At 37.7% G+C, this 22,501-nt stretch overlaps 3 protein-coding genes across 3 annotated transcripts; all 3 read left to right on the forward strand.

The window, feature by feature from the left end:
- The first annotated feature begins 285 nt into the window (after positions 1 to 285).
- LOC141611090 (periodic tryptophan protein 2) lies at positions 286 to 8,769 on the forward strand. The gene is made up of 8 exons (XM_074429503.1): positions 286 to 1,718; positions 1,870 to 2,121; positions 2,215 to 2,307; positions 2,562 to 2,933; positions 4,563 to 4,907; positions 5,252 to 5,479; positions 7,231 to 7,418; positions 8,481 to 8,769. The coding sequence occupies exons 1-7, from the start codon at positions 477 to 479 to the stop codon at positions 7,399 to 7,401; spliced, it is 2,703 nt and encodes a 900-aa protein (XP_074285604.1). The 5' UTR covers positions 286 to 476; the 3' UTR covers positions 7,402 to 7,418; positions 8,481 to 8,769.
- Positions 8,770 to 12,123: 3,354 nt separating this feature from the next.
- LOC141611091 (ABC transporter C family member 3-like) lies at positions 12,124 to 18,903 on the forward strand. The gene is made up of 8 exons (XM_074429504.1): positions 12,124 to 14,897; positions 14,979 to 15,065; positions 15,156 to 15,950; positions 16,054 to 16,348; positions 17,064 to 17,278; positions 17,372 to 17,677; positions 18,096 to 18,159; positions 18,238 to 18,903. The coding sequence occupies exons 1-8, from the start codon at positions 12,507 to 12,509 to the stop codon at positions 18,597 to 18,599; spliced, it is 4,515 nt and encodes a 1,504-aa protein (XP_074285605.1). The 5' UTR covers positions 12,124 to 12,506; the 3' UTR covers positions 18,600 to 18,903.
- A 1,591-nt stretch (positions 18,904 to 20,494) lies between these two features.
- LOC141611093 (uncharacterized) lies at positions 20,495 to 22,235 on the forward strand. The gene is made up of 2 exons (XM_074429506.1): positions 20,495 to 20,618; positions 21,668 to 22,235. Exons 1-2 carry the CDS (start codon positions 20,565 to 20,567, stop codon positions 22,166 to 22,168), a joined length of 555 nt encoding a protein of 184 aa, XP_074285607.1. The 5' UTR covers positions 20,495 to 20,564; the 3' UTR covers positions 22,169 to 22,235.
- Positions 22,236 to 22,501: the final 266 nt, after the last annotated feature.

A 22,501-nucleotide genomic window follows, 5' to 3' on the forward strand; every position in this document is an offset into this window, starting at 1 on the left:
CGGCGAGAGTAGTGAAATTATCAATATTAATGCGGCAACAATGACAGTAACAATAATTACGGCGGGATTAGTGAAAGTAACCATGATTACGGGAAAGTAATGAAATGTTATTACTATTATTTCATTAATAAGAGTAAAATATTAAGAGCGGGAGTAGTGAATTTATCTCAAAATTTATTTATTAATAAATTTATGAGTTATGCAACTTTAACTAATTTTAATTAATGAAAAAAAAATAATAATAAGTACCAATACTAGTTAATGACACTTTCGAGTTTTGCCTTAAAACTTTCAGTCTTATTGGAACAATTTTTTCCTCAGTTGATAAAACTTGAACCGGCTAACCGGTTGACTGTTCCCCTTCCATTTTCATAAAACCTCTAAACTAGGGTTTAACGTAAACCCTAATCCCCTTTCTCTCTCCTCCAAAACCCTAAAATAATCCCCAAATTCTCACCGTCTTCAATTCCACCACCATGAATTACAGATTCCAGAACCTTCTTGGAGCACCATACAGAGGTGGAAACGTTGTCGTATCACAAAACAATCGACTAATTTCACCTGTAGGTAATCGCATTTCCGTCACAGACCTAGTTAAATCGGAAACCCTAACCCTACCATGTCAATCTTCCGCAAACATCGCCCGAATCGCTGTTTCGCCTGACGGTAACTTTATTTTAGCTGTTGATGATAATAGTAGAGCTCAATTTATTAATCTTAATCGTCGGATTGTTCTTCATCGGATTACTTTTAAGGGTAAGGTTTCCGCTATTCAATTTAGTCCTAATGGTCAATTTATTGCTGTTGCAATTGGTAAATTGATACAAATTTGGCGGTCGCCGGGTTTTCGTAAAGAGTTTTTTCCGTTTGCGCTTTATAGGACTTTTGCTGATTGTAATGATAGGGTTACTTGTTTGAATTGGAGTCCGGATTCGGATTATTTGTTGGCGGGATCGCGGGATTTGGTTGTTAGGTTGTTTTGTTTGAGGAAATTGTATGGGAGTGATAAGAAGAGTGATAAGTCTTTTTTGTTTTTGGGTCATAGGGATATTATTGTGGGAGCGTTTTTCGGAGTTGATAAGGTGACGGGGAAGGTTTCACGGGTTTATACTGTTTCGCGTGATGGAGGGTTGTTTAAGTGGGGCTGTCTTGAGTTAGATGGTGATGGTGCATTGGGCGAGAGTGATGAAGAAATGGCTGATCCGCCTTCCCCGGGTACGCCGGAGAAGATGGAGGAGGGAGGTAATGAGGTGGTTGTTAGTGATATTACGAAGAAAAGGAAGGATTTTGATGGAAAAGATAGGAACTTTGAGGATGGGGATAGTGAAATTTTGTTGCACCAATGTAAGTGGGTGTTGTTGAAGAAGGATTTCTTTATGCAAGCGCCTGCGAAGGTGACAGCATGTGATTATCACCGGGGGCTTGATCTCGTGGTGGTTGGGTTTTCGAGTGGTGCATTTGGGTTGTACCAAATGCCTGATTTCATTTGCATTCATATGCTTTCGATTTCACGAGAAAAAATTACTACTGCTATATTCAATGATCTTGGTAACTGGTTGACCTTTGGGTGTGCAAGGCTTGGTCAGCTGCTTGTTTGGGAATGGAAGTCAGAGAGCTATATTCTGAAACAACAAGGTCATTACTTTGATGTGAATTGTGTTGCTTATTCACCCGATTCGCAGCTTCTTGCTACTGGAGCTGATGATAACAAGATCAAGGTAGAATTGTCTGAAATTCAGTGGTCTTAATGAAATAAAAGTGGGATATTTGCTTTTGCTGATTTGATTCATTGAATGTATCAAGGTCCATTGTCTTAATGTCTAATGCATATTCGTTTCTCATTTAGTGGTTTTTTCCCTCTTCTCTCAGGTTTGGAATGTAGCTTCTGGGTTTTGTTTCGTCACATTTCCTGAGCATACCAATGCCGTTACTGCACTTCATTTCATGGCAAATAATCATAGCCTCTTAAGTGCATCTCTTGATGGCACAGTTCGTGCTTGGGACCTTTTTCGATATAGGAACTTCAGAACATTTACTACACCATCTTCTAAGCAGTTTGTTTCTCTGACAGCTGATCAAAGTGGGGAAGTTATTTGTGCTGGAACTTTAGATTCATTTGAGGTACATACATATCATGTACCTGGACTTCTTTAGGGTAGTTTTATGCTTGTTACATACATGCCTAATACTGTTTAATTTTCATGTGCATTTCAGATTTTTGTTTGGTCGATGAAGACAGGCCGCTTGCTTGACGTTCTTAGTGGTCATGAAGGGCCCGTCCATGGACTAATGTTTTCTCCGACTAATGTGCGTAATCTTTTCCTTTTTTTTTTCTTACGGTGCAATGGTTGTTCAACCTGCTAGTTCTACGAGATTTATTTCTCTTTCCACGTTCAATACCCTCTATATTTGGATGAATAATTTTTCCTTGTCGTCTCAAAAAGATGAGAACTTCTGCGCGGATAAGTCATGGATGTTTTATTTGAACCTTCGACTGTTTTCGAAGTGCATGGTCTTATGTATACAGTTGACATCCTCATGGAAACTTCACGTGTCTGCAGGCAATCTTAGCTTCTTCCTCATGGGACAAAACTGTTAGGTTGTGGGATGTTTTTGAAGGAAAAGGTTCGGTGGAGACCTTTCAACATGTCCATGACGTCCTTACTGTTGTCTATCGTCCAGATGGAAAACAACTGGCTTCTAGCACACTGGATGGCCTTATTAGTTTCTGGGATCCTCTTGATGGTTTATTAATGTACACTATTGAAGGTCGTAGAGATATTGCCGGAGGTCGGTTGATGACTGACCGTAGATCAGCAGCTAACTCTACTTCTGGGAAATACTTCACAACTTTGTGTTATTCTGCTGATGGGAGTTATATATTGGCTGGTGGAAACAGCAAGTTTATTTGTATGTATGATATTGCTGAGCAGGTTTGTCACTGACACTACTCCGACTTGCTTGTATTCTCTGCTTTTCTCTCAGGCGTATATTCTTTTGCTGGTGTTTTTTTTTGGTGAACTAATCGTGTGAACCTTTCTTTTCTTTTTTCTAGTTGTCATTATCTTGAAGAAACGTCTTATATAACTATTTCAAGAATCACATCGTTTTAGTTTTGTATAAGCCTGGAGGAGAGTATTTGCTACCATCCTGTAAGTGCAGTACTAGAATTCTTTGGATGTGTAGGTGTGCACTTTCTATTGCAACGAGGGGATTAATGCTGTTAAAGAAGGTGGAGAGACACATAATTTTGGCTATGATTTTATTAGGGTTTTTTGTTATAAACTACCTTATATTTAAGGCTATTTGTAAAAATACTACCTTACATTATTTTTTTTTGTTTTCGACTACCTTTGGTTTCTTTCTTTTGGTCAATAACTACCTATGCTAAGAGTCTAGACGGAATTGGTCACTTTCCTGGCTTTAACCTATTTTGCATGAGTCCTTTGTGTTTCAAACTTGCTGAGACCCTATTTTGGGAAGTTAGGATGTACTTACGCTTAACTTTAAGAGATGTTCGTAGTTATTATTGAAATGTTAAAACATAAATTATGCTTATTTGAAGTTAAATTGTGGTTTGAACGCACTTGATCTTTGTTGTTTGGTGTTAAGAGAGTAATGTGAGATAGGTTAATGTCGTTAAATCGATCAAATTTCACCATATTTTCAGCATAGGTAGTTTTTGACCCAAAAAAGAGAAAACAAAGGTAGTCTAAAACAAGAAAAATAATATAAGGTAGTCTTTTACAAATACCCCTAAATATAAGGTAGTTTTTGACAAAAAAACCCATTTTATTATACATAAAAAAAAAAAAAAACTATGGGAATCACTTGTAGTATTTGATCTCTTTTTCTGCCGGATTTTCTCTTTTTTCCACATCTAGTTTCTCAATTGTCTGAGGAGAGAACTAAGAATTAAAGCACTAGTTGGCGAGCCTGAACCATCATTTTGAGCTAAATTATGAGGGGGGCTGTGCAGTAAATATTTAACCTTCCCATATATAAATATATATATATATTTTTTGAGTCAAACCTACCCATATAACTTCAGGAAGGCTGAAATCTTTAATAAGTATTGGGCTAAAATTTAACGAAGACTTTCAGAAAGCGGAAGTGAATTTTCACCACAGGGCAGTCGACATATGAATGTAGCACCCAAGATAGAGAGGGAAATGGTAACAAATGCTCATATCTTTCAGTAGAAGGAATAAATCACATGGAGAGAAATGGTTTTTGTGATTTTGTCCCTTAATTTTTTCCAAATTGCCACAAGGGATTATTTACACACTGACAAACACTGGCATATTATCAGTTGAAGAAATGAAAAAATGGAACGAAAATCAATTACCATCACGTTTTTTTTTCTATGTTGCCACGGCCCATGGGGATTCATTACAATAACTGGCATATTACAAACACAGAATCATTATTCCACTCCTTCAGCAATGCATTTTTAATCATTTGTGTAAAAGTAGACTATGGTTACTTATGCTTTGCTGTGTTAAAGGTGACTACTACTTGGATTTCATGTGTCTGATAGATCTTTTTTTTTTATGGCTTAGGTGTTGCTTCGAAGGTTTCAAATAACCCATAATCTTTCACTTGATGGGGTTCTAGATATGTTAAATTCGAAAAATATGACAGAAGCTGGTCCGATGGATTTGATTGATGATGACGATAGTGACACGGAGGAGGGAGCTGACAAACAAACGCGGGGTAAATTGGGCTTGAATTTGCCCGGGGCTACAGCAAACAGGGGAAGGCCTATTATTCGGACAAAGTGCCTTCGTATTGCACCTACTGGACGAAGCTTTTCTGCTGCGACCACCGAGGGAGTTCTAGTTTATTCCGTGGACGAATCATTTGTTTTTGATCCAACTGATCTTGACATAGATGTTACACCGGAGGTACTTTTAATATTGTTAATTTGTTATAAACTTATAATCCCATCTTGCTCTGATTGTCTCTTGGATTGTATATATCATGTGGCTATTTCTTTTCTGTTTGATACACCTTTCAGAAATAAATCTGTGTTCCCTCCTCTCCTGGTGTTTATATGTTGGGTAATCTTCTTAGAATAGAATTTGCTATGGTTTGCCGGCACTGTTTTAATTATGATTTGTTCAATTATTTTTTTCTCGATTTTTTTTTTGTTTTCTTCCTCGTGTTAAATTACTAGATCTATATGTGCTTATCCTAATTTACTTGTTCAAGACAAATTTATATGGTAACATTGTCCTATACTTTTCAGGCAGTTGATGCTGCACTTAACGAAGACCAACCGACTAGAGCTCTGATTCTTAGCCTTAGACTAAATGAAGACTCCCTTATAAAAAAGTGCATTCTTTCCGTGAATCCTGCTGATATTGCGGTAGTCGTTTCAGCAATCCCTTTCAGATACTTGCAAAGGTTAATCGAGGCATTGACTGAGCTTATGGAAGGCTGTCCTTTCCTGGAGTTCATTCTCAGATGGTGTCAGGTTTGTCTCAATTTATATTTATTCTTAATCTTTGATTTGTTTTTTGAAGAAAGTTGAAGTAGTTACAAATGGTCGTTAGTGTATCTGATTGCCCTCGTCTGAATTTTTCCCCCCATTGCTTTTATTTCCCAAAAGGATTGCCACTTCACGTTAGAGGTGGACTTTGGTGCGGGTCAGCCCGGCCCACACTGACCCGGCCCGCAATTTCGGGCTCCAATTTTCATGGCCCGCCCAACCCGTGTTCCAGCCCGCACAACCCACTCCCCAACACGGGCCGGTCCCGGGCTCTCTCTTCCTCAGCCCACACTGTCCAGCCCATCCAGCCCGAATCCTTTTTTGCACTTTTCTGCCCAACTGGGCCGGTTCAGGGCCACCAATACCTAACCCGGCCCGCTCCCAGCCCGCAGTGTGGGCTCGGGCTCCTCATCCCCCAACCCAGCCCGGTACCAGCCCGGCCCGGCCCGTGCTGAACCGGCCCGAAGTCCACCTCTACTTCACGTACATCATTGCCTACTAGGGCAGAGTACGGATCGGGTATCCGATCCAAAGTGCTAGTTCGGATCGGATATCCATATTAGAAATCTTGAAGTTAGATATCCAATAGTCCAAACCAAATGTTTCGGATATCCAAAATAATCGGATCGGATGCGGATATCCATCGGATATCAATACTTTTGAATTTACTTTAAAATTAAGTTTGAAACATTATATTCATAGTCTTACATGATGATTTTCTTTAGTATTCTTACTCCAATGTTCTCGACATAATATTTAAGTACGACTTAGATATTTCTCTAATGTTTTAAATATTAATTAAGCTGTTGTATCAAATAAAATTTTATTTTCTCGAAATTATACTAGAAAACTATAGTTTCGGATCGGATCGGATATCCAAATGTTTTAATTCTAATATCCATATCCAAACCAAAACCAAAAATTTCGGATCAGATATCCAAATCAAACTTAACTTTCGGATCGGATATCCAAAAATTCGGATCAGATCGGATCGGTTTGGATAATCGGATTTTTTGCTCAGCCCTACTAAAGTAATATTGATTGTGTTATGTTTCAAGCTGTTTTTATTTATTTTACATTGAGCGACTTTTTGATCTTGTGTAATATGGCAAAATTGCACACTAACAACTTTGTTTGGATACAATAAGTGGAGGGAAAGGGAGAGGCTGAGGGGTATGGACTATGGAGCCAGAAAGGTTCCTGCCAAATGTCTCCTATGTTGGAACGGATTTTAACTTGGCTTATAGGAGGAAAAATGAGCCCCTACTTTCCCTCCTCTTTCAAATCCCTCCTTCCATACAAAGTGCTAATGTGTGTGGTTCTTTTACTATGAATTAGTGGTTGGGTTTTCATAAGCAGCCTATCAGTCTCTCTAAGGTTGCGTACCGGTGTACCCCATACCCCCCACCAGGCCACATAGGTAAATTCTTGAGGTATCGGGGTAATATTGATAGTGTTGTCAAGCTAAATTTCTGGGGTTATTTGTTATGTGCGTGCGTGTGTGTTCTCACGTTTCCCGGGCACCGAAAATCTGATTCTGTTTGATAATTTTTTTTCACATGATTGTGATATATACATAAACGAGTGGTTGAGTACCTTAGAGGTAAAAAAACCCAACATAGTTAGTTAACTCAATCGAGAAGTTCACAGTCACTTTGATCCATGATGATTTTTTGGGCAGATAGAGTACTTAATTCAGAGCTTCATATTTAACTGATCCCCATCCTTTCTGGCAGGAAATTGGCAAAGCCCATGGTCTCTCGATCCAACAGAATTCGAGAAAATTGCTTCCTGCTCTAAAATCCTTGCAGAAAGCAATTACCATATTACATCAGGATTTGGCCGAGACATGCTCTTCCAACGAATATACATTGAGGTATCTGTGCTCAACAAGCATAGAAAAATGATTTGCATGGAAACAATGGTATACTTCTTCATTCATGTCTCAGTCTTTAATCTTTTTTGTTATTTTTGGTTGTCTTTACCAAGACTCTCTTACTTGTTGGTATGAAAGGCTAATTAACATGTTACTCTGTATTTGTTAGTTGGCTGTTTATACTCTTGTGACCTAGTTTATTTTGCTCTGGTTTGAGTATTGTGCGTGGTTGCTGTGTTTTGTGAGCTTATTGTGCTGCAAGCCTACAACATCTTATCTGAGTACATGTCAGTATGTCACTTCTAATAGGATACCACAACGTTATAGTTTATCTGGGAGTCTTCCATAAAATAAAATAAGAGTAGATAATTGAATTTCGCAGTGCCCAATAATAATCTATTACTGATATGTACTATGTAGGCATGTAGCTATTTGAGGACTTGGAGCCCTGTGATAAAAGGCTATGATTTGGTGCACTTGTTTGCTGTAGAATGTGGACATAGTGAACCTGAACGCCTTAAACACCAAGGATAGATGTCACCACATCTTGCGATCACTTGAATTTTAAGTAATAGATGAAATTTTTGCAAGCCATCAAAGAAGAGTATAACTTTGAATATCTTAGGCTAGCTTTCTGATCAGTTTGTGCAACAACAGGGTTAGAAAATGGCTACCTCTTGAATTATCAGTTTGTCACGGCTTCACTTGTTAGCAGTTAGCGAGTTCCGCCTGTAATTATCTGGATCCTTTGTGGTGATTGATCAGCTCTTTATTTTCTGTAATAGTATTTGCTCCATTTCATGCACCCATATTTTTTTGTAGTTTTTGCTCAGACTAACTGCAGTACATAAAGCCAAGTTTTTATTTTTTTTATTTTTGTTGGAACTCCAAAAAAAAACTCATATGAGACGGTCTTACATGTGAGGCTTGCTCATTAACCCCGTGATTAAACGAGGTATACCTAAAGGTTTAGGTTAGTCTCACACGTGAAACCGTCTCATACAAGGCTTACTGGTCTAATTAAAAGCTAGCTTAAAGCTTTATCATGATGATGATGATCAATGTTTCGTCCAAGTGACATTGGGTTGATTATGAATGTTGTTTCCGCAGGAACAGTTATATGAGCTCTCTTCCCAGACAAAGCAGAGTTGGGATTTGAGAGTGAAATTTGTAGAGCATTCCTTGGCGTTTTTGGCAAGAGTTGCGAGGCTAACGACGCTGATTTGGAAAATACAGTTACGAGCTATGTCTTTTTAAGCGGAGTTGCCATTGCATCGAAGCGTGTTTTCATATGGTTGCTCTTAGACAAATTTTGTAGTTGGAAGAAGTGTTACCTGCTTATCTTATGTAGAAGAACAGTACACAGTACTTGTCTAATATTAAAATTTTCAGATTTTTTGATTCCTGATATTATGTCAAGTCGATGTCGGAAGGAGGTATGCTGACATTTGAGGCATGAGAAAGGTAAGAAATTGGGGAAAATACAAATTATAGAGTAAGACCGTCTCAAATTGTGTGACGGTTCTTTTAGTCTTCTTTTATTGACTAAACGCTCGCTCGTTCATTATAGTTATCAATGAGTGTCTATATATAAAAGGATCATTTTAAGGTAGATAATGTTAGAATTGAAACCTCAGATGTTCATCATATTCGATTTTTAGTTTAGAACTGTCTGTTTCAAGATTCTTAGTCCTCCAGTAACTGTTGCACACGAATTATAATTAATAAGTGAGAAAAATGGCGTGTTCAAGGGCGCAACTGATAACAAGAACACAAATTCTAAATATAAAGAGGTTGCGGAATTCAAGTGCATGATCCATCGTCCATAGCACTTTCGTCTTAACTAGTTTTTTTCCCCAAAAAAATGAGTATCAACTAAAATATTACTCCCTAATCCTTTATCACACTAAAGACATTACTAATCTTATCTTTATTAATTTAAAAGACAATACTTAATGCAGGATGCGCCACGTCATTTGTACAACTTTTTTTTTTTTTTGGAAATTCAGGTTATGGTGGGACCCGTTGGTGTGCAAATAAATTAGTTCTTTAAATCGCCCGGCAATACAAACATTCGATAATTTCCGTCTTAGAAAAAATTCTATGAAATAATTTTATACAATTAGAATAAATGAAATTAATTGCATATAAGCGGAATGCATTAAAAATTGGAACAAATGAAATTAATTACAAATAATCGGAAAGAATTACATAATTAATAAAAAAATTACATAATTACGAGAAGAAATTACATTTAATTACGGGAATGAATTACATATAATGCGAATAAATTGTATAACTTGCATATTTGTTAAAACTAGATAGTACGATATATTTTTAAAAATAAAATAATCCTGACGGAGTATTTACTTAAAGTAAAAAACTCGGCAACTTTTCTATCACCCGCGCACACCGAAAATGGTAGGTGACAATGATAGGCTACAGAGTAAATTTACACTCCAACAACATTTAAAGCTAAATTAAATATTTTATTTCGTTAAAAAAACCAAATAAATTTATAACTTTATTGAAATAATTAAATTTACTAATTTTTAAAAATTATAAGTCAAATGATTCACAATTGTTTTAAAAAACATTTTTTAAAAATATAACACGATAATGACACAATTGTAAAACTTTAACATATGTATTTTTTAAATAATCCTCTCAGATCTGTACAGAAAGTCGTTCATCACCGAGGATTTATTTACTTGGAGCAAAAATTATGGCAACTTTAATATCAGTCGCGCACTCCGAACTCGGAAGATGACAATGATAGGCTACCGAGTAATTTCTACTTCGACAAGTACGTTTTATAGACAACATTAATATCGTCATGTTAAATACACTTGAACCGTTCAAACTTCAAATGAGAAACTGCATGAAATCAGAGAATCAGTTATGCTGACATAATGACATATGCAGTTAATTAAGTGATGACAACAGTTACAGGAGTTTGTAGAGAGTGGAGTTGTGGCTTAATGGCAATAGTGGGGAAGTTAGGGTTATATTAGAGCCTTAGAGGTTATGTAGATCGCTGATTTAGACCAACTACATAATTACAATACAAATACAAATAAAAAAAATTCATCCAAAAACATTAATACCGGCCTAAATACATACCCATGCAATTTTGCACGGATTTAAAACTAGTTAACTATATATCGACAGCGATAAATGCCTGTCACATATTTCAATGCTTTCGCGATAAAGAAGATGTAAACCACTAATGCACTTGAAGAATGAAGATGATGTGAATTTGGTAGAAAAAAACACTTTAGGCATTTCTTGGGCACCAAGGAGAATCCTGCCATAAGATAACAAAAGATGACCTAAAGTTTGTTGTTTCTTTGTATCACAAATCATCCTTGATCCACAAGTAATTATGTTTTTATTAATTTTAGACCATTCCTTGTATACGATAAGGACCTCTTCATTAATAATTGGAGCAAGATATGCATGGTCACAATTTTTTTTTTAAAAATTTGTCAAAATAGGGGGCTTAGAGTCTTAGACTTTAGAGCTATTTTTTTAATCCAGCTAATCTTCTTTAAGATGATACTATTAGTCTTAAATTTAAGACGGATTAAATATCACCCATAATATATAGAGTCCATTTTTGAAACAATGGTCAAAAATAAAATATTTGTCGTTTTGGGTCGGTTTTGAAAATATTTGTCAAAATGGTGTCCACGTAGGCTCGGGATTTCTAGACCTGAAACACGTCACTACTAATGGCGTGTTTTGTGAAGGAAACACGCCATTAGCAGCGGCGTGTCTTTACAACAATTTTTTTTCTCAACTGTCTGAACTTTAAAAAAAAAAAAAAAAAAAAATTACATAAGACACGCCATAGGGGGTGGCGTGTTCCCCCTCCGAAACCCGCCATTCCCAATGGCGTGTTTGTTTTATTCCATTTTTTAATGAAGTTTCTTTCCCTACTCATTATAAACACGCCATTGGTAGTGGCGTGTTTTAGGTCCAGAAATCCCGAGCCTACGTGGACACCATTTTGACAAATATTTTCAAAACCGACCCAAAACGACAAATATTTTATTTTTGACCATTATTTCAAAAATGGATTCTAATATATAGGACAAACCTTTTATATTTTCCATTACATTCTGCTTTTTGTCTTATTTATCTCATATGGGTCTATTTAACCCGTTTTAGACGATTCTCATTAAGATAGACATATCCGTTTAAATTTAAGACGGTCAAATATACCAATGTGAGATAAATAGGACAAAAACAGACTGCATATGCAAAACATACATTTGTCGTATATACCTATATGAACCAATTCATGGACTATACAACCAGTTGTATGTGTTGTTGTACGGTGTAAAATCTGAGCTTTGTGATAAAGTATCCGAGCTTTATGTTAAAGAATACGAGCTTTATTAGAAAGTATTGAACTCATCCATTTAGACATTAAAAACATGAACTTTAAATTAGCTCAGAAAGAATACATATAAGCTCGGATTCTTATATCTTGATTGTACCATGCTTATGGTACAACTGGATGTATAATCCTATTTGTGCCATATGAACTATGGTAAGATATTTAACCCGTATTAAATTTAAGACGAATATCTCCGTGTTAAAAGAAGACTAGCTTTAATTAGTAATGTCAATAATTATTCCATTGACTAAATAGCGACAATAAGTAAAGTACGCCTATTTATTGGGAAAATCAACATCATGCTTCACTCACTCACTGGCACTGCCAACTTTCCCAGTTTTGACTGCTGTGCATCACTGCATTCTGTACTTCTGTATCTTGTATGTGCCCACATTAATATATTTTTTTTATTAATATTTTTTTATTATTTTTTGTATCTTCAAAACCTTGTTCCACACGACATTACATTGCCCACAGAGCACCGAAAAAAAAAAAAACATTGCCCACAACAATTTCTTGATTATTTTTTTTCCCTTTATAAATCCCAAAATTTTCAACTTTCTAATTTGCAGAAAACAAAAACACATCAACTAAAACCCTGAACCCTCTCATCAACAACAACAGTTTTCTGTTTACAGCAGTGCGACAGGGAATTATACACTGTTGTTGACGGTGAACACCTGATAAACACTAGTTTTCTGCCATAATTTTTCAGAAATCACTCAAAAACCATGGAAAAATTACTGGGTTTTTCACAAATCTTCTCTTTAATCACTTTTAAACAATACCCAGTTCTTAATTTTCTTAAAAATTCAATCTTTTTAAGAGAATCATCAATTTTAATACACTCAATTTTGTTTTTTGGTGTTATAATTTCATGGTTATGTCAACATTTTCTAAGAAATGTTCATGAACATAACAAAGCTTACAAAGTTCACAAAGTTACAAACTTTTGGTGTTATAACTCTGTTTTCTTTTCTTCATTATTCCTTTCTTTATATAATCTAATTTTATTTGGAATTAATTATTTTTATTGGTATGATTCTGGTTGGTCAGATGATAAATTAGTAACCCTGTTGGATTTAGCAGTTCAGGTTTTTTCTTGGTTGATTATATCTGTTTATTTACACACTAAATTTTACCATTCAAATGCAGTAAATTTTCCTGTTTTACTGAGAATTTGGTGGGGTATTTACCTTGTCTTTTCTTCTTACTGTTTGGTTATTGATATAGTTCAATGTAGCATACACAATTGTTTACCAATTCAAGTTTTGGTATCAGATTGTGTCTATGTTATATCAGGGATTTTGTTTTGTTCGAGCACGATTTTTTGGAAGGTAATTAGGGAGGATAGTAATGGTCTAGAGCCCCTTTTAAATGGTAACGGTAATGGTAATGGTAATGTGGAATTAGGAAATAGTTTTAAAGGCGAAAAAGACGGGATTTATATAAATGCTAGTGTATTTAGTACTATGACATTCAGTTGGGTAGGATCATTGATCACCAAGGGTTATAAGAAAACCTTAGATCTTGAGGATGTTCCTCCGCTTTCGGGTAAAGACAATGTTGAGGAGTCATATGAGGTTTTTAAGAAGTTTATGGAGTTTCCTAAGGAGGGTAGTGATAAGGTGACAACTTTGAAGCTTGTAAAATCCTTGATTTCTACCACTTGGGTGAATATCCTCTTGACTGCTATACTTTGTTTGTTGAATACCTTAGCGTCTTATGTCGGTCCATACCTTATTGAGACCTTTGTTCAATACCTTAATGGGAGGAGGGTTTTTAAGAATCAAGGATTTGTTTTAGTTTCGGCTTTTTTTGTTGCCAAGCTTGTGGAATCCTTTGCTCAGAGGCATTGGTTCTTTAGGCTTCAAGTGATTGGTGTAAGGGCAAAAGCTGTGCTTATTGAGACCATTTATAAGAAGTCGTTGACGTTGTCTGGTCGATCAAAGCAAGGTCATACTAGTGGGGAAATGATCAATTTAATGTCTGTTGATGCGGAGAAGGTAGGTGATTTTACTTGGTATATGCATGATCCTTGGATGGTTGTTGTACAAATAGTACTAGCATTGTTACTTTTGTATAAAAGTCTCGGTCTTGCTTCAATTGCCGCGTTAGTTACTACTATTGTCATCATGCTAGTTAATTATCCCTTAGCAACCTTAGGGGAGAAGTATGAGCAGAACCTAATGAAGTGTAAGGATAGGAGAATGAAAGCTACGTCCGAGATTTTGAAGAACATGAGGATTCTTAAGCTTCAAGCTTGGGAGTTGAAGTTTTTGTCGAAAATTATTGAGTTACGAAATGTGGAGACTGGTTGGTTGAAGAAGTTTCTGTATGCTCAGGCAATAACAACATTTGTTTTCTGGGGTACCCCAACATTTGTCTCTGTGGTGACTTTCGGTACATGTATGCTTATGGGAATTCCTCTTGAGTCGGGGAAGATCTTATCGGCTCTTGCTACGTTCAGGATTCTTCAGGAGCCGATATACAATCTTCCTGACACAATCTCTATGATTATTCAGACAAAAGTTTCGCTTGATAGAATTGCCTCTTTTCTATGCCTTGATGACTTAGACCCGAAAACTGTAGAAAGACTCCCTAAAGTCGACTCTGAGGTCGCAGTTGAGATAACTGAGGGAAACTTTAGCTGGGACCCATCTGTCTCAAGTCCGACATTGAAGGACATTAATCTTAAAGTTCACCATGGCATGAGGGTAGCAGTTTGTGGTACAGTTGGTTCGGGGAAATCAACCTTACTGTCATGTATACTGGGAGAAGTACCGAAGATTTCTGGATTTCTAAGAATGAGTGGATCAACTGCTTATGTTCCACAATCCCCTTGGATTCAGAGTGGCAAGATAGTCGATAACATTTTGTTCGGCCAGGAAATGGATCATGAAAGATATGATAAGGTCTTAGAAGCATGTTCATTGAAGAAGGATTTGGAGATTTTGTCTTTCGGAGACCAGACTATTATTGGCGAGAGAGGTATTAATTTGAGTGGTGGTCAGAAACAAAGGATACAAATTGCGCGTGCTATGTACCAAGACGCGGACATATATCTATTTGATGATCCTTTTAGTGCCGTTGATGCTCACACTGGCAGTCATCTGTTTAAGGTATTCTTTTAGTATGCTTAATCTTACCGGCTTGATCATTTCTGTCAAATTATTTGTTGTTGACGGGTTTCTTGATCACAGGAGTGTCTGCTTGAGCTTTTAAAGTCCAAGACTGTAGTATATGTCACACACCAAGTTGAATTCTTGCCTACTGCAGATCTGATCTTGGTGAGAAATCGCAAAAACGTTTTGCTTTGTCATAATGTTGCATATTATTTGTGTGTACCTATTTAATCAATCGAAACTTGTGATATTAAGGTCATGAAAGAAGGGAGGATATTGCAAGCTGGAAAATACAATGATATACTCGCTTTAGGAACCGACTTCATGGAACTTGTTGGAGCACATGAACAAGCCTTGTCTGCCCTTGATGCAGTTGAGCCTGAAACAGAAAAGCCGGTAGTTCATATGTCTCATAGTGATGATAAATCCTTAAAGGATGAAACCATTACTTCTGACAGAGGAAAAGCCGATGATGTAGTTGCGCCTGAAGCCCAACTTGTGCAAGATGAAGAGAGGGAGAAAGGCAGAGTTGGACTTTCGGTTTATTGGAAGTTCATCACAACAGCATATGGGGGAGCTTTGGTGCCCTTCATATTATTCTCTCAGATTCTGTTTCAGGTTCTTCAAATCTTAAGTAACTATTGGATGGCTTGGGCAACTCCTGTCTCGGCTGATTCTAAACCCGCTGTGGATGGTAAAACTCTGCTGTTAGTTTATGTCGGTTTAGCCATTGGAAGTGCCTTTTGTATCCTTGCAAGGGCAACCCTACTTGTGACCGCAGCATACAAGACTGCGAATGTGCTTTTCAGTAAAATGCACTCTTGCATCTTTCGTGCTCCAATGTCGTTTTTTGATGCTACCCCAAGTGGGCGGATCTTAAATCGGGCATCTACAGATCAAAGTGCTGTTGATATGACTATTCCGACTCAAGTTGGTGCATTTGCGTTCTCTTTGATTCAACTGTTGGGAATTATTGTGGTGATGTCACAAGTCGCTTGGCAGGTTTTCGTAATTTTCATACCTGTCACTGCAATCTGCGTGTGGTACCAGGTAATATGATTAACCTTGAGACTTGTCTTAGTTTGTCATATGCATTAAGACGGTCTTTCGTACCTTGAGGTAATTTAGCTTGTTTGCTCATTTTTTCATGCAGCAACATTATATACCATCAGCACGAGAACTTTGTCGATTGAGTGGAATTACTAAAGCTCCAGTGATCCAGCACTTTGCTGAGACTATATCAGGAGCAACAACAATTCGGAGCTTCAATCAGGAATCAAGATTCTGTAAAACAAGCATTGAGCTTATTAATGGATATTCAAGACCAAAGTTTTACACTGCTGCTGCAATGGAATGGCTTTGCATTCGCTTGGACTTATTGTCGTCAATTACATTTGCCTCTTCTTTGATCTTTCTGATATCCATTCCAGTCGGATTGATTGACCCTGGTATGTCAGATTCAAGTAGCACTGCTAATTAATAGTTAGACGTGTCAAAACTGACTCGACTCAAATGACCCAACCTGAATTGGCCCACCCAAATCCAGACTGGCCTAGATATGCCTTGATCTAGTCTAGACCGGGCAAAATCAACCCGACCCGAAAAGGTTGACCCGTGACCGAAATCGGCCCGAACTGCAGCACCCGAATGACACCCGGAGCCCGAATTAACCCCGACCAGAAAATGACCCGAGGTTTCATGGACTCGTAACAGACCCGACCGTACCCGAAATGGCCGACCCAAAACCACTCAACCCGAAAATGATCCGACAAAGTATAACTCTAACTGACCCCAAAAGACTTGAAATGCCTTTTTTCTCTCTTAATCACTGACCCGAAAATAACCCGACCCAAAATAACCCGACCCGCTTGATGCGAAACAGACCTGACCAACAAACCCGAAACAGACCCGGAATCCGAAATGACCCGCCCCGACCCGAGCTAACCCGAAAAATTTGAGAAACCCGAAATGGACCAGCCCAAATTGACCCGATCCGAACCCGACCCGTTAACCCGATTTGCCAGGTCTCTGGCCCAAAATCACTATTTTGAACACCCTGCCGTTGACAGCTCACCAAAATTATCCGAACCAGTAATGAGTTAACCTGACTGAGTACTGACCCTTATGTCAGGTAATCATCTGAATGTTAATATTTTTATACAGGAATTGCTGGCCTCTCTGTCACATATGGACTCAATTTGAACATGCTACAAGGTTGGGTGATGTGGAATTTATGTAATATGGAGAATAAAATCATATCAGTTGAGAGAATCCTTCAATACACTTCTATATCAAGCGAGCCTCCGCTTGTCGTAGAAGAGAATAGGCCAGACCCATCTTGGCCTTCTCAGGGAGAACTCGAAATTAAAGACCTTAAGGTTAACTTCACTCTCATTTACTTTTATATTTGTTAAGCTTTAGATTAACAAAATCAGAGTTAATGCTTAGTTTACGAGTAAAAATGAATTCAGGTTCGTTATGCTCCACATATGCCGCTTGTGTTAAAGGGTATTTCATGTACCTTCCACGGAGGAAAAAAGACTGGCATTGTAGGAAGAACTGGCAGTGGTAAATCGACCCTCATTCAGGCACTGTTTCGCATTGTTGAGCCTGCTGCTGGACAGATTATGTTGGATGGGATTAACATATGTTCAATTGGGCTACATGATTTACGATCCAGATTAAGTATCATCCCACAGGATCCGACTATGTTTGAAGGGACTGTCCGAAGCAACTTGGATCCACTTGAAGAGTACAGTGATGATCAAATATGGGAGGTAAAATTTTCACACCCTCTGACTACAGTGTATTAGACACTATCTTTCGCCAGCATTTTTTTTTTACAAATTACCGGTGTTTAACCCTCTGACTGAGCCCGCAAGGGTGGAGTCTAGTGGTTAAAACTTGGGTGAAATTCCAGGAAACCCAGGTTCAAGCCTCCCCAAGAGCAAAATCTTGTGGAGCATTCTTGGTCTGAGTCCATGCCTAATAGATTTCGAGCCTGTCACCCTCGGGTGGTTTACACCGTACACCCGAGGGTTTACCCAGTGTGCACCGAAGGTAGCGGCTGCGGGTTCCCTCGTCACCCAAAAAAAAAAAAAAAAACCCTCTGACTGCGTCCCACACTTAAAATCAAGGTGAGGAATATAGTAATTGTATTTTTCATGTAGCTAATGAAAGTTGTGATTGCTTTAGGCCCTTGACAAATGCCAGCTTGGGGACGAAGTCAGAAAGAAAGACGGAAAGCTTGATTCAATAGGTTGGTTTTCGTAACTTCTTCAATTTCTGGTGAATATAATCTTTTCCTGATACATGTTCACATTCTGAACTACTGCAGTTTCGGAAAATGGTGAGAATTGGAGTATGGGCCAGAGGCAGCTAGTGTGCCTAGGCCGGGTGCTTCTTAAGAGAAGCAAAGTACTGGTTCTCGATGAAGCCACAGCATCAGTCGACACTGCAACCGATAATCTTATTCAACAAACATTAAGGGAACATTTCTCAGATTCGACAGTGATTATTATTGCACACAGGATCACATCAGTTATTGATAGTGATATGGTGTTGCTCTTAAGCCATGGACTTGTCGAGGAATGTGATACCCCCTCAAGGTTGCTAGACAACAAGTCATCGTCTTTCTCAAAACTTGTTGCTGAGTACGCGTCAAGGGGAAATTCTCGTGTAGAGAAAGTAGCTGGCTAAAGTTCATTGAACTTAAGCTGCAAGATTCAAAAAAGTGATGATGACGAAAAATAGGCATTCAATAAGATTGGTATTATGAAGACGGACTGCAAGCCCTTTGAGTAAGTGATCGATCCTGTCCAAATTCTACTGAGGAGACGCATTCCTCGAAAGTCGAAACATACAAGTTTCTGTTGTGTTATTATTAAGTCATTTTTCGATGTATTGTGTTATACGTATTTAGCGGTATTTTGTTTGTGCTCCTTGTCATTTAATAAAATGGATTACAATTTGTCGGAATAAGAAGGATGAAATATTTATCGTACAAGTCTCGTTGCAATTTTCTGGCTACTCTATGGACGAATTGGAAATATTGGTTCGACCAAACATTAAAACCGAAAATGATTTCCAGGATGGGATTTTAAATATGAAATCGCTCCCGTTTTATTTTTAAGCAAGTGTATTCTTTGCTGGACTAGTTTTTAATATACTTCTTTCATCTCGAACAATTCTTGACGTTTTATTTTTTTGTACTTGTTAGCCTACTTTATATGTTTCCTTTGAATAAAATGCAATGATATTGACCTGACCATAAAATGGTAGGTTAACTTAATTAGTAGGGAAAATAATCAGTCCATGTCATTAAGGCTACAACTTATGCATGCATTCCTGCATTTTCCGAGCTTCTATGTCGTTTTTTTATGGTACTCCAAGTGGTCGGATCTTGAACCGTGTATGTGTATATTTTACTCGGACGAAAATTGAGTACTCCGTAAAAATAGATGAATATTTTTTAATTATGGTTGAATATCGAATACGGTAACTCATAAAACGACCCCTGACACGTAGTAGAAAAACTAGGAGGAAAATAAACATGACCCGATACGACCTCCTAAACGGTTCAAATTTAAGTGTACAATACACGGTTTTCGGGATTTCAGGATCACGGGATTAAAATGTCTGTAAATTATACAGACGGTTCGTCGGGTCAGATAAAGCAATCACACTAATTTTGAGAAGTAACAGAGGACATTTGAGGGTGTCAGTACGTGATAAACGAGTCTTGGACAAAAATCAGGTACTTCGTAAAAATAGATGAATACGTACTTCTTATTTTGGGCTGAAAATCGAATACGGTAACTCATGAATCGACCCCTGACACGTGGTAGCAAAACTGGGAGGAAAATAAACATGACCCGGTACAATTTCCCAAACGGCTCAAATTTAAGTGTATAATACACGGTTTTCGGGATTTTAGGGTCCCGGAAAAAAATGTCTGTAAATTATACAGACGCTTCCTTAGGCCAGATAAAACATCCACAGAAATTTTAAGAAGTAACAGAGGATATTTGAGGGTGTCGACACGTGATAAACGAGTTTCGGACGAAAATCAGGTACTTCATAGAAATAGATAAATACTTCTTAATTATGGTTGAAAATCGAATACGGTAAACTCATGAAGCGACATCTGACACGTGGTAGAAAAGCTGGGAGGAAAATAAACATGAATTGATACGACCTCCCAAACAGCTCAAATTTAAGTATATAATACACGATTTTCGAGATTTCAGAATTTCGGAACAAAAACGTCCGTAAATCATATAATAGTTCCTCGGATTAGAAAGGTAGTGAAAGAGGGTTGTAAAACTTACAAGCTTATAATGTCAGACGGACGGAATAACTATGATTTGTGTCAAGAGCCCTAAAAGCAACAAACGAAACGATATGTTCTGAAAATACGAGAAGTGTAACGAGTAACGACCATATCACGTTGTTGTAACAACAACAACATGGCACGTACTTAGTACGTGTCGCCATGCATGACACGTGTTACTCTTTCCCCAACTTTCCAATGTTTATAAATTGATTTCATGCAAACTAGCAGCTAAGTAATTAATCACACTTCTATCCAAAATCTTACTAATACACATCGAAAGCACTACATTCATTATACATCATCATCTCTAAGATTTTAAGTTAGGAGAAATGGCTTCTCATGGACAGAGTTACCGTGCTGGCGAAGCTACCGGCCGAGCCGAGGTATTACTTCATTCCAATAAGTTTTGCTTGTGACGATTATACGCTTATGATCTCTCACAAGCCTTCTCTTATTTGTTTCTTTACTTGCTCTTCGCCTCTTTCACTCGCAATTTGTGAAAGGTCACAAACTTGTGACAAAAATGTCCGTCATAAATGAGAATTTGTATACTTTATTACTATTAATTAATATCCCCTTCTATCCAGAGCAAAATACCTCGTTGAGTTGACTTTTCACGGTTTACGAGGCGATATTTTGACCACGTTTTTCTTCATTTATATATTAGCTTAGCTGTTTTCGGTATCGAAATTATAATTTTCGAAACCTCTTTTTATAACACACATAAATATGTCAATTTTATATACAGATTCTTAAAATTTGATTAAATATAATAAGGTTGATATTTAACTAGTAGTACCTTCATCCCGGTTATTTGTTATTTGTTGACTTTTTTTCATTTTAGTGTTTGAGTCAATTGTTCTTTTTATTTTAGGATTGCATTTGCGGAGCAATTTGATCGTTCACATACTCAATTGGTCCACATGTCATTTTATAATTAGTCCCCTTTCCTTTCCTTGGTCTAACCAAAGGACAACATTTGACTATACCGCGAATTAGCACCATCACTTAGGGTAAGATTATTGGTAGTCTGACAAGACTTTCCAAAGTCTTGAGACAAGACTTACACAAGACTACCAATAATCTACTCTAGTCTTGACAGAGTCTTAACAAAGTCTTAAGTTGAGTCGTAGAAATCCAAGACTCAACTTAAGACTTTGGGAGTCTTGACCCCACCTTAAAGAAAAATTATTCAATGGGTGAGCAACATGTGTCTTTCTTAGTTTTTAGAAAATAAAGTGTGAGTGGAAAAGTAGAGTATGAGGTGAGTCTGACAGATAATGTATAAAGTCTGAGGTGAGTCTGAGATGGGTCTGAACAATAAAGAAATAATAAAAGTTAGGGGAAAGCTGATGTGCCAGAACGTTAAGATTTGGGAGAGTCTGACTGATAATCTCACCCTTAGTATTAACCTGTGGTACCAAATCCACAGGAGAAAACGGAGCAAGTGATGGGGAGGACAAGGGCAGCAACCGGAGCCATGAAAGACAAGACAACCGACGCAGCCCAAGCCGCAAAGGACAAGACATCAAGCATGGCCCAAACCACAAAAGACAAGGCCCAAGAAACCAAGGACCAAAGTGGGAGCTACCTCTCCGAAAAAGCCCAAGCCGCCAAGGACAGCGCCTCAGGAGCGGCACAAGCCACCAAGGAAAAGGCATCCGAGATGGCCGAGTCCGCTAAGGAAACGGCCGAGGCCGGTAGGGACAAGACTGGTGGGTTACTTCAAAGGACTGGTGAACAAGTCAAGAGTATGGCTCAAGGCGCTGCTGACGCCGTTAAGCATACTTTTGGGATGGCTGATGAGGATGAAGACCTCGCGCCCCGTGATGGACGCGGGCGTACCACTACTACTACCCATGACGATGTCACAGGACGCGGGCGTACCACTACTAATACTACCCCTACTACTAGAGATCAGTTTGGGTTATGAGTTTGTTTGGAGTTTGGTTAATGTAGTTTGAGTTTAATGTTTGTTTTGTTTTGTTTTTATTTTGTTGTTGTTGGGAGTATTGTATGTTTGGGTTCATGTGCATGAAGCCCTTTTAATTAAGTTATAAACATGTGTTTATGGATCGCTACCAGTGGTAACGCTTTCTTCCACAAATACTACCTTACTTCCAGTTGTATAATAAGCATTGTACAACCACTATACATTTAGCTTATGTGTTATTTTTCGGAGCTTTTCAAAAGTTTATTTTTGTTATGTTTAAGTGTGTGAATTTAAAAACTTTAGAGTATAACTCAGTTTCTGTAAAACAAAACT

This window comes from Silene latifolia, chromosome 11 (assembly GCF_048544455.1).
Source record: "Silene latifolia isolate original U9 population chromosome 11, ASM4854445v1, whole genome shotgun sequence".
In the NCBI taxonomy this organism is placed as follows: domain Eukaryota; kingdom Viridiplantae; phylum Streptophyta; class Magnoliopsida; order Caryophyllales; family Caryophyllaceae; genus Silene; species Silene latifolia.

Excerpts from the sequence above, each read along its gene's own strand:
- LOC141611090 (XM_074429503.1), top strand. The coding sequence starts at position 477 with ATGAATTACAGATTCCAGAACCTTCTTGGAGCACCATACAGAGGTGGA. Across the intron at positions 2,122-2,214 it reads GAACTTTAGATTCATTTGAG|ATTTTTGTTTGGTCGATGAA; the intron begins GTACATACATAT and ends TGTGCATTTCAG. Across the intron at positions 2,934-4,562 it reads TGTATGATATTGCTGAGCAG|GTGTTGCTTCGAAGGTTTCA; the intron begins GTTTGTCACTGA and ends TTTATGGCTTAG.
- LOC141611091 (XM_074429504.1), top strand. The coding sequence starts at position 12,507 with ATGGAAAAATTACTGGGTTTTTCACAAATCTTCTCTTTAATCACTTTT. Across the intron at positions 17,279-17,371 it reads TCGAAATTAAAGACCTTAAG|GTTCGTTATGCTCCACATAT; the intron begins GTTAACTTCACT and ends AAATGAATTCAG. Across the intron at positions 17,678-18,095 it reads GTGATGATCAAATATGGGAG|GCCCTTGACAAATGCCAGCT; the intron begins GTAAAATTTTCA and ends TGATTGCTTTAG.
- LOC141611093 (XM_074429506.1), top strand. The coding sequence starts at position 20,565 with ATGGCTTCTCATGGACAGAGTTACCGTGCTGGCGAAGCTACCGGCCGA. Across the intron at positions 20,619-21,667 it reads AAGCTACCGGCCGAGCCGAG|GAGAAAACGGAGCAAGTGAT; the intron begins GTATTACTTCAT and ends CCAAATCCACAG.